We start from the raw sequence: 12261 nt of genomic DNA on the forward strand, positions 1-12261 counted from the left end.
AGATGTTTTGTATACCATGCACAGTGCCCAGAACATACTAGGTGCTCAACAAAGATCTGCGGGATGAGTAAACGATTACTCTTGCTTCTTAATTCTAATACTTGACTCTCCTACCTTGGAAAGTAGCCCTTAAAACTGAGAGAATGAAGTCTTGGAACCTTAGCAGCAGGTACCAATGAAAGTTGTGAAATCTTAGTCAAAAAAGGCAATAAATGTTTTATTTCTTCAATGCAAATTACTGTATTCACAAGCTAAAGAAGGTGTATATATATATATATATATACTTATGTATATATATATTTATATATGTGTGTGTATATATATATTTATATATATATTTGAAATTATGGAAGACTAAAGACATGGAAAAAATCCAGCACCCCAACAAGTACGGCCAGGAAGGAAATCAGCTCTGTGATAGAACAGTTTAATGAATTACAAACAAGAAAGGGTGGGGAAGGAAGAAAAAAAATGTGCATTGAGTTTAAGACACTGTAAAACTCAGAAGACATATTTACTATTCAAGTATAAACTCAGTAAGGACTTGGCATAAATTGAAAGGCAGCTGCTGAGGTACACCATTATAAAATAAGTTCTATGAATTTACAATTCTACCTTCCAATTTTCTGGGAGAAAAAACCAAACTCTTGAAGGTCTTCACCGGAGACCCTGAGAGGGATTAACACTTTTGATGAAGACATAGCAACAATCCATGATTGAATTTACTCTTCAAAAAACATGTATTTATTTAAAACAATAGGAATACGCGCTCTCAGACTGTCCTCTAAGAGTTTTTGAGACTGTTAGTTCAAGAGTTTCAAAGTATATTACTTCCAAAAACAATACTGATTTAAAAAAAATTTTTAACAAAAAACAAAAAACCTGATTTGATGGTACCTTAAAAATACCCTAAATACCAAATTTTCTCCAGTCTAACATTGCAATTAATTTAATAACTCCTCCTGCATTGTTAAAACATTTTTTCCTCAGAAAATGCGGGTATTGAAACTGGATAGAAACACCATGAATGTGAAAATACCACCAGTTTTCTGCAGTTAAAAAAAAACTACAATGTTCTTTGGAATCACGGAAATATCAAAAATTGGGTTTTTTTTCCACAGTCTGTGCACCTTCTTTCAGGCCCTCCATGTTGCTTGTAGCATTGACCTGTGTGGTTCTAGTTTATAGATTCAAGTCTTGCAGTGCAATATCCACGCTTAAAACACCGGTGTCTCTGTGACCAATGGGGAGTTATGTTTAACCCAGAAAAGCTGTTTACTTTTCCATAATGACTTCTGCCCCAGATAAAAACTTTAGAATGAGACAATACATCCTGTTAAACAATCAAATGCACCCAACATGGAGAATTCCAGTGTGGTTTCAGCACTCAGGAGGGCACGGTCTCCTAGCGTTTTTCATGGAAGGACCACAGGCCTAGCTGTTAGCACTCAGCTTTCCTTGGCCTTAAAAGGAATTTCTCAGGGCTGGCAAGTTGGGTTAGATTCTAAGAGAATTTTGTCTTTAACAAACTACCATTTTTAGCATAAAATCTGGCCATGGCTATAAGTTTCAATGTGCGCACAACTGATTAGAGATGTTTGTGTTTTTTTTTCTTTGTTTTCTCTTCAACATTGGCTGGAATCAAGTAGAAATAAGTCCATGATGCCTCTTCACGTGTGTCATGAAATATGAGAGATCTGTCTGACTCTAGACACTATTTCTTTACGACACAACGGGCAGGTCTCCAGTTGCAAGGCACAATCCATGCACAGGTCACTGAGGAGAAAGATACAAGTGCTGGTCAGGTTAATGCTTCAAAAGGGCAAACTGACAATGTGCCAACTAATCTAAAATATTAACAAGTTTGTTCAGTGAAAGTATAATCATTACACATCGTTAAAAAATGAACAATAAAATATAAACCAACAATGAGTCTCCCTCTCATTTCTGATCCTCCATTTTCTTCTTCTGAGAAGTCAAAAATTCAAGTAGATTCTTCTAGAAAGTCTGTAAAGTCTGTATGTACACAGCAAAAACTTACAGATGTGTATATATGCGTAGGGATAGAACATGTTATTTTCCCAGACAGCTATTCAGCCCAATATTAAATTCCCATTTCACACTGCAGATTTGACACAAAGCCTTTATATGCCAAATTTTCATTTGTATGTAGTTAGTTCCACTTCTGGGTTTCTGTTCTGTTCCACTGTGCTGCCATTCTTTTTATATACTGGGAGCAAACTATAAGCCTTTATTTTAATAGATCTTAAGATGTGGTAGGTAGGGTGGGTCCCCTCCATAACTTTTCATTTTCACAATTTTCTTGCCTTCTAACATGTAAGCTCTTAAATTAGCATTTCTATTTCCAGGAAGGAAGAAAAAAAGTTGACCCAAATTAAACTTGGAGTTACGGGAAAATTGTCCCCTTTACAATACTGAGAGCTCTTTCAAGAACAGGCCCATTTATTCGAGTCTTGTACTACATTCTTTAGTATAAAGTTTAAAAGTTTTCTTTTCATAGGCACCACATATTTCTTGGTATGTATTCTCAGATAGGCTTTTTTTTTTTTTTTTGTAAAGTTTTTATTTACTCATTTAAATAATCTCTACACCAACAGAGGGCTGAAACTCAGAGCCCCAAGATCAAGAGTTGCATGCTCCATGGACTAAGTCAGCTAGACACCCCTGGTCTGGAGAAGTTTATATAGAATCTTTGTTTTTTTGTTTTTTTTTTTTTTTTTTTTTTTAGTTTATATAGAATCTATCTATTCCCTGAAAGTTTGAAATAATTCATCTGTGAAACCATTTGGGCTTTGTGCTTTTGCAGGTGTGTGTGTGTGTGTGTGTGTGTCAAATGTGGCTTTGATAATCATCTTGATTTCTTTTATGGTAATAGGAATGCTTAGATTGTTCATCTCCCACGGTCTGCTCAAGTCATTCAGTTTATCCAGATTTCCTTTCTTCCTTCCTACCCCTTTAAAATTGTTGTTGCTGCAGAAAGTTGAGCTACATTTTCTTATGATTCTAGGTTTCCTCTTTTGATTCTGTTTTGTATATATCTACTATGGACACTGCTAATACTTAAAGATACCTGGTTCTGAGTTTTTAGATTTTAGCCCCCATTTATCAGCACGCTATGTGTGCAAAACCACTGAGAAGGGCCAGAAAGCCCAAAGCTGAGTAAGATCAAGTACTGCTCTTTGGGATCTCAACAACCTCCCAGAGACAAAGATTAAAAAGGGTGTTGAGATATCCATTCTTTAAACTTTGCATCTGCCTGTGAGGCTCTAGTAATTAAAATCTTCAAAGGTGCTCAAACTGAGAATTCCAGGCTGCAGAGTTGATGCCAAGGAACAGCCACAGGTGGAGTCACTGGGCTTTTCTTCCACAAGAGAAATTGGTAAAGCTAAGGGTGAAATGAGATACACTGCCTGCACTTCCCTTAACAGCCAATTAGATAACAACCCATTGCAAAAGTTACCAAGGCAGAGTGAAGGGCCCAGGCTGAGCCACACCTGGAGGTGATAAACTGGGGTCCATCACTCTAGGCTCTGGACCCTCAGGAGACCTAGTGACTAAAGCTCTGCCAAAAGAAAGAGCAGGGCAGGTAGAAAAAAAAGAAAGAGCAGGGCAGGGTACGGGAGCTGAGTTACAGGGAGCTGGTTTGGACATCACCCTCGGTACTGCTCATCCACATTCAGCACATATGCCTGGGCCAGATTAGGGCTGGCACACTACCCAGCTTCTGTTTCTAACCTTGGTGGGGAGGCCTTCTTGGGGGGCATTGTACTTGTTACTCTTGCTGATATTTGGACACTCTTCTATAGGATCCAGGCTGCCCTCTAGTTCATCTCCTATAACTGAACTTGGTTAGATGGGATGGAGGCGTTGCCTTCTCAATGGTTAGGAGGGTAGATAGTAAGTAAATGAGGAGGCCCTAAAAATAAAATTGAAAGGGATTTCCCAAGAGGCTCATAAATATTATTAAAATCTTTACATTTTAGGGCAGCCCGGGTGGCTCAGCGGTTTAGCGCCTGCCTTCAGCCCAGGGTGTGATCCTGGAGACCCGGGATCAAGTCCCATGTCGGGCTCCCTGCGTGGAGCCTGCCTCTCCTTCTGCTTGTGTCTCTGCCTCTTTCTCTGCATCCCTCTGTGTCTCTCATGGATAAATAAATAAAATCTTAAAAAAAAAATCTTTACATTTTGCGAGGTGAAAACTGTATTAAAATATAATACTGAGTAAAAAAAAATAAAAAGAGACGCCTTCCATCAAGCAGCTTCTATTTCAGATACTTTCTGGAAGACAGCCATGTTTTTCCCTGGCAAACTCTAATTTCTCATTCAGTCCACTTTGTATATAATAAACTTTAATGGACAGATATGGAACTGTGGGGGATCCCTGGGTGGCTCAGCAGTTTAGCTCCTGCCTTTGGCCTAGGGCGTGGTCCTGGAGTCCCGGGATCGAGTCCCACATTGGGCTCCCTGCATGGAGCCTGCTTCTCTCTCTGCCTGTGTCTCTGCCTCTCTCTCTGTGTGTCTCTCATGAATAAATAAATAAAATCTTAAAAAAAAAAAAAAAAGAAAGAAAGAAAAGAAAAAGATATGGAACTGGTAACACTGCATAGAGTCCAAGGGCAGGCAGCTCCTGGATGGGCCACAATGACAAGCAGATTACTTTGAGCTGAAAATAATCGAGGTCCTAGGTGCTAGAAAAAGTCTCAGGAAGAGACTGTACCTTCCCTGCAACTGTCTAAAAAATTTTTACATAGAATACCTGTTACCAGGAAAAGAATTATTAACACACTAAGAAACTTACCTGTATAACAGGGCAACCTTTGTTTTCCAGACATCTCCTCTCACCTTCCTGCTAATGGCTTTCTTCACCTTTTTACCTCCTGACTTCTGCCCCTTTCCTTAGCTTAGGAAGACATACTTACATCATTTTGTCTGTCTTTGGAATTTCTTGTCTGTGTGGATTCCCCATATATACAAAACTAAATTTGATTTTCTCCTGTTAATCTGTAGCAAATAAATTTAATTCTGAGTCTAGCTAGAGGAACTCTGGACAGAGGGAAATTTCTTTCTCTCCTATAGCTGTAAAAGCAGTTCTAGAATAGGAGGAAATTTTACCAAATGCAATACACAAAAGAAATGACCAAACTCTCTTACCTATGTCCACATGGCTTCAACTGTGTGTCTGCTACTTCGTCACAACACAGGGAGCAGCAGTTTTCCCGGATACTGACTTGCTTCAATAGAGCAAGACGCCTGTGCCTGAGTAGAAAGAGTAGTTTGAAACTTATTTGGTCAACACATAAATGGGCCTATTAGCAGTGATGCATATTAAATGCTTTGAAAATGCTCTGTCCATATGAAGTACACTATAGGTATTCCTTAAGCTTTGGTCAGTAAGGTTCTCACTTGCATCTCATTTCAACCCTATAGTGATTTTCTTTTTTTTTTTTTAATTTATTTTTATTTTTTTATTTTTTTTCCTATAGTGATTTTCTATAGAAGAGAATGACAGAGGCAGTTATTCACATTTTGTAGACAAAGACATTGTTCATAGAAAGGATTTATGTAAGGTCACACACATGGTAAACAGATTTAGGAATCAAATTCAACTCCTGGTTCTCAGTCTAGTACTAGTTTTATTTTATTTTATTTTATTTTATTTATTTTATTTTATTAAAAGGTTTTATTTATTCATGATAGAGAGAGAGAGAGAGAGAGAGAGAGAGAGAGAGGCAGAGACACAGGCAGAGGGATAAGCAGGCTCCATGCCAGGAGCCTGACCCAGGACTTGACCCCGGGACTCCAGGATCGTGCCCTGGGCCAAAGGCAGGTGCCAAACTGCTGAGCCACCCAGGGATCCTTTTCAAATTTTCACCTTTAAGTCCTATAGCTCTGAGAGTTTGATGATTTTCACCTTTAAGTCCTATAGCTCTGAGAGTTTGATGAAAAGCAGTATTTTCCCAAGAAAAATGCACACATATAAGTTCCTATACAATTTCAAGGTGTTTATGATAGTCCAGCACAGACTATTCTGGAAGCCCACACACCTCGGGGTAGAACCCTTAAATTACATGTTGACCCGTCTGAAATGGAAAAGCAGACAGGCAGAACTGCTTTGCTGAAGGTGCAGACCTGGTAGCTGGGCAAGAGAAACATGAAATATTCACTCTGTTCACCTTAAGCCTAAGTCTGGAAATGCAACAATGAAGAGAGGAATAAAAACATATCCCTGCCTTCACAAAGTTTCCACTTCATGGAAGAGAGACTAGAAAGAAACTAGGTGAGAAAGCAAAATATATAGAATTTTAAGTGCTGATGAGAAGTATGAAGAAAAAGCAGGGAGAAGGATGAGGTAGTGTGTAGGAGAAGCAGGGAGATACCATTTTAAATATGGCAGCCACGGGAGGTGACACTTAAGACAGGAAGGGCATGAGGGAATGAGACCTATGATATCTGAAGAGACGCTATTTGTGATATTGTGATTTATTTAAAGATTTTATTTATTTATTCATGAGAGACAGAGAGAGGCAGAGACATAGGCAGAGGGAGCCCCATGGATCAGGCCCTGACCCAAAGGCAGATGCTCAACCACTGAGCCACCCAGGTGTCCCTGATATTGTGATTTATAATAAATATACATTTGGTCTAGGTCTGGGTTCCTGGCATAGAGGTCCTAAAACCCTGGAAATTTCCTAAGAGAGGAGAGCAATAAAGATGTTTTGTTGTGTTAATTAGGTGGATACTGAAAAGCCCCTAGGTAACCTAAGATTGTGGCTGGTTGCTTTGCCAGGGGAACCAACCCTGTAATTAGTGGGTTGGAACTTTCACTCCTCCCCCACCTCCCAGGAGGGCTGAGGGGCTGGAGGTTGACTTCAATCACTAATGACCAAAGTTCTCATCAATCCTGTCTCCTTAATGAAGCCACCATAAAAACCTGTGAGGAGAGAGTTTGAAAATCTTCAAGGTTGGTGAACACGTGGAGGTTTGAGGAGAGTGGCGTGCTCACAGGGCATGCAGGCTTCTTGCCTCTTCCCACATGCCTTGCCCTCCGCATTGCTTCCATCTGTTCCTATGTTATATCCTTTTATAATAAACTAGTAATCTAGTTACTAGGAAAGTAAACTATTAAGTTCTGTGAGCCACTCCAACAAATTAATCAAATCTGATGAGGGAGTCATGAGAATCTTCCATTTTTAAAATTTCTTTTTAAATTTCTTTTATTAATTTATTTATTTTCTTCAATTTAGATGCAGTCAGAAGCACTGTAAAAATTCACACTGGCAACAGTCATCTAAAGTGGGGTTGTAGGACAGCTTTATAGGACTGAGCCCTTAACCTGTGGGATGGGATGATCTCTCCAGGTACAGAGTGTGTCAGAATTGAGTTAACTGCTTGTGGTGCTAGAAAACACACAGGCCTATTCTAGTAGCAAGAATAACCAGCACAAAGGCCCTGAGGCTACAATCTGGATGTTTCTGGAGCAGCAAGGCCAGGGTGGCTGAATAAGGAGCATGAACAAATAAGAGATAAAATGGGAGATAAAGGGCAGCCCCAGTGGTGCAGTGGGTTAGCGCCGCCTGCAGCCCAGGGCGTGATCCTGGAGACTCTGGATCGAGTCCCAGGTCAGGCTCCCTGCATGGAGCCTGCTTCTCCCTCTCTGCCTGTGTCTCTGCCTATCTCTCTGTCTCTATGAATAAATAAATAAAATCTTAAAAAAAAAAAAAAAGGGAGATAAAATCAGAGAAATAACAAAGGAGAGGAAGGGACAAATCGTTTACAGCCTACAAGGTCACAGTAAGAATTTAAGTTTTCACCTTAAGTGAAATGAAAAGCCACTAGAGTCTTTTGAGCAGAAAAGGGCACAATCTGATTTAAGCTGTAACAAAATCATTCTGGAAGCTGTGTTGAATAGACTGAAGGGGATCCAGGCAGAAGCTAAATGTCAGGGCAAAAATGATACACGTAGGAAATGATGGCAGCTTGGACAATGGTGGCTGCAGTGAGAGTGACAAGAAGTAGTTGGATTTGGGATACATTCAGAAGGCCCAGCCCCCAGGGTGGCTGAGGGATAGGATGTAGGGAATAGCAGAAAGTATGGTGTCAAAGGTAACTCTGGGATTGTGGCCAGGGAACCTGGAATGATAATGGAGTTATTAACGAATGAAAGTAGCCAGCAGTTCTACAATCCTGGCCTCTAGTGGATGACTATTGTGGCTGAGAGGGGATATGGTTCATCACTGTACTCTTGTTTTCTTTTGCATTTGAAGTTCCTCCTAACAAAAAGGTTGAGAGGAGGGATAAAAAAAGAATGAATGAAGGAGAATTAGAGACAGTGAGTATATACCATATAGAATTTATAAGTTCCCAATTAGTCACAGGGCGATGATCTCCCACCAGGAAGCCAGAAAGGAATATATTCCAATGAGTAAACAGATACATGGAAAACTGTCTTAGGCACATCCACACCTAATGCTACAATCTGTAATGAGGTGCAACTGTAATGTTAAAGGGGTACAAGGTAGCAGCAGGAGGTTTACTTGGCCTCCACTGATTCTTATGTTGGTGCCACTCAGAGACAATGCAAGGTGAGGTTGTCCTAGCCTCTAACACCGCTCTCATTTAGGGCCGTCTGCACCTTGTGTCAAGCTGACAGGGAACTGAGAGACTACATAGAACCTGCCCGTAAAAGACTTTTTATAGGTGATACCTATTGCCATCTGACTTTTTTTTTTTAAGATTTTATTTATTTATTTGAAAGAGAGAGAAAGAGAGAGAGTGAGAGAGAGTGCAAGAGCACAAGCAGAGGGCAGGACAAGGGAGAGGGAGAAGCAGACTCCTTGATGAGTAGGGAGCCCAACAAAGGGCTGGATCCCAAGACCTTGGGATCATGACCTGAGTGGAAGGCAGTTTTTTTTTTTTAAAGATTTTATTTATTTATTCATAGAGACACAGAGAGAGAATGAGAGGCAGAGACACAGGCAGAGGGAGAAGCAGGCTCCATGCAGAGAGCCTGACGTGGGACTTGATCCAGGGTCTCCAGGATCACGCCCTGGGCTGCAGGCGGCACTAAACCGCTGCGCCACCGGGGCTGCCCGGAAGGCAGATGTTTAAGACAGTCATGCACCCTGTCATCTGACTTGCAAAGTTTAATTCTGCAGGGGTGGTTCACTAAGTGCTGGAGCAGTGTGAACTATGGCAGCCTCCAGGGGAGCTCTTGGGTTCTGCATTCCCCTTTCAGGGTGTATGGCACAAGGCAGGCCTAATGCCAGGCTACATCCAAGAAGACAGGCTAAGTAAAAAGGAATGAGGCAGGACAGACGTGCAAGGTATCATCACTTCATATGTTCACCAAAAGGAATTTAAAGTTCAGAATCTCTGTCAGACACCAAGCCACGTGGCAGGGGAGTTCTAGGAGTGAACCTCAGGTTCCTGAGCTGGCATGTACGTGGCCCTTCTACTCCTGCCATATCACAGAGGTTCTATTGTAGCAGGCAATGCTGCTGGGTCACCATGTGACATTTTCTGGTTCATTGGAAACTGCTGAGCCACTTTTGGCCTTGAGACACCGAGTCCAAGGTGAAGCACAGCCCAGAAGGACTGTTTGCAGACCTGCTTTCTTAGCCACAACAGGAGCTAGGATTACAACACTGTGTTACAGATACCTTCAGGGGCATGACGGCTCAACCCTGGCTCCACCGTAGCCAGTGGGACCTCCTTGAGTGCTGACAGATTCTGTCACTGATCTGACCCAAGTGGCGTTACTAGCAGGGATGCTCTTTCTCACATAGGCCCAGAAAGCTGCTCTGTTAAAAAATGATAACCTTTGGCTCATATGGTCAAATAAGCTCCAAGTTGAGGTCATTACTAGGAAGTGTCTGGAGTCTCTCCTAGCTTAAGGAACAGACCACGTTTATCACAGAGGAAGAAAAGCAGCTATTCATCCAGGAGACAATGCTGATCACAGTTTTTAGAAAAGTGGGGCTGTGGAATTTTATCCAAGATGGCATTCTCTGTCCTAATGGCTGCAGAGCAGTGTTGGCATCTTTGCCACAATGGCTAAACCCAACAGGAAGTCTATTTCAACAAATCCCAAAGTTAACAGCACATCTGTTAAAAGATATACTTGATTTCCTAATGTTTAGGACTTTTCATTGACCTTCAGGTAAAGTTAGTTAAGGGGCTTTTTTTTGTGTATGTTCATGTGTTATGTTGTCTGGTTTTTATACCAATGTTATTTAGTTCATAAAATTATTTGGAAGTGCTTTTTCTTCCTGGGTTCTGTAACATTTTAAATAGTAATGAAGTTATCTGTTACTTAAAACTTTGGTGGAAATCTCTTATGAAACCAACCTGGGTCTGGTGGTTTTGGGGGACATACCCCTTACTTTGATTCAATTAATTTTGTAATAACTGGTTTGTATCTCTTTGAGTAATTTATATTTCCTAGGAGGTCATCCATTTTACTCAAGTTTTCAAAATTATTTAAAAACTCAGGCTTTAAAACAAACAAACAAAAACTCAGGTTTTAAAAATTATTTAAAAGCTGAAAAAAAGTCTCAAGGAACTGTTTCAGCTTCTCACGAAATGCGGTGAAAGTCTGCAGACAGCCTAAGTGGTCTCCTTACCTTGGCAAAATGATTTTCTCTTCAGCTGTTAGGAAGGCGTAGTCATTAAAAGTGCTAAATTTCATAGATGGTGGATATTTGAATGGTTTAGCTCCAAAATTGAACTCACATTGTTGATATGACATGAAACTAGCTGCAGCAAAAAATCCAGATCTAGAAATAAAAACAATGACAGAGGTCAAGAGAATTCATGAAAACAAAGTAATACTCATACACAAAGTGGCTTTTAGATATTGTACCCTAGCAGAAAGGAGGGTGACAGATTCTGTTTACTAAACTAGATAGGGCTGTGACCCTGACACTATCCTGCCCTCATTTCCCATATCAAACTTTGGGACCGTTTTAAGTATGATCAAATGGGCCCCCAATGACTCAAAATAAAATTATTTCTCATTACAACTGACTATATAAGTGGACAAAGTCTTTTTCTGGAGAAAAGTGAATTCCACGTATCTACTCAAATTTTTGACTAAGGAAAGCTACTTACACAGTAGATGAAAAGACTTGCTTCTCAGGAGGCAGCTGGTTGCCATTTAAAAAGAAGATCATTTGCTTTTCATTCAAGTCTAACAGAAATCCTACTGTGTCTCCTAGAGGATAAAGTGGAACATTATTAGGGTAAGGGTTTACTACTGCCAGGATTCTGCTCAGTGTCTCAAGCGTTAAATACATCACTGTATAAATCTATAGCCATGTATTAACACATTCACCTTCCTCACTTTTTCTACAGCTGATCTAATACTTTAATGTACCATTAAGAAGAAAATGCTGCCAATTAATCTGTGACAAACTATCAATTTTAGGTTTCACCTCAATTTCAAAGATGTTAGAATGTGGAAAAATGTGCATTTTGGGATCAGTGAAATATGGCCAGGTCCAAATCCTGTGCTTCCTTGCCTCTCCACTGAGTAACAACTCCCAGAGATAACAACTGCTCAAAAGCATGTTAAAAAAAAAAAAAATCATTCATCCGCACTCAAAGTTTCTGCCTTTTAAACTGTCAAAGATGGGCGGCCCAGGTGGCTCAGCGGTTTAGCGCTACCTTCAGCCCAGGGCCTGATGCTGGAGATCTGGGATTGAGTCCCACATCAGGCTCCCTGCAGGGAGCCTGCTTCTCCCTCTGCCTGTGTCTCTCTTAATAAATAAATAAAATCATAAAAAAATTAACTGTTAAAAATAATAAACACATGAAATTATACAGTGATGACAAGAAATATGGATACTCAAAGCTGGTGGAGGAGAATCTGTCGATAGATGGCAAACGCCTTGAAGTTCTATATCCCCCAAGCCAAAGAAGTTTCCCTTCCAGGGGTTTATCCTGAGAAAGCCAGAATGGTTTGTAATATTTTTTTAATCATAATTTTCAAAAGCAAAAATCGAATTGTCCAACCCCTTGGGAGCATTGGTTGATATAGTATAATGATATAATGGGTTATTGAAAAAGCCATTAAAAATAATGTTATTTAATAATCTGGAAAGCTGCTCAAGGCATATATAACAACAGCAAAAAATATACCAAATTTTAAGTGTTTAAAAAAAAAATTAGAGGTGCCTGGTTGGCTTAGTTGGTTAGGCGTCTGCCTTTGGCTCAGGTCATGATCTCAGGGTCCTGGGATAGAGC

The 12261-nt window shown here is 40.3% G+C and overlaps 1 protein-coding gene across 7 annotated transcripts in view; it reads right to left on the reverse strand.

The window, feature by feature from the left end:
• Positions 1–411: 411 nt before the first annotated feature.
• The window catches only part of RSPRY1 (ring finger and SPRY domain containing 1), a 46426-nt gene continuing 34576 nt past the window's right edge, over positions 412–12261 (reverse strand). For all 7 annotated transcript variants that reach the window (XM_025448203.3, XM_025448204.3, XM_025448206.3 and 4 more), the window contains 4 exons: positions 11128–11230; positions 10641–10793; positions 5170–5274; positions 412–1776 (listed from right to left, as the gene is read on the reverse strand). In XM_025448203.3, the coding sequence (XP_025303988.1) occupies positions 1680–1776; positions 5170–5274; positions 10641–10793; positions 11128–11230 (458 nt within the window). In that variant the 3' untranslated portion in view covers positions 412–1679. The remainder of the gene's footprint in view (positions 1777–5169; positions 5275–10640; positions 10794–11127; positions 11231–12261) is intronic.

This window comes from Canis lupus, chromosome 2 (genome assembly GCF_003254725.2).
Source record: "Canis lupus dingo isolate Sandy chromosome 2, ASM325472v2, whole genome shotgun sequence".
NCBI classification, from domain to species: domain Eukaryota; kingdom Metazoa; phylum Chordata; class Mammalia; order Carnivora; family Canidae; genus Canis; species Canis lupus.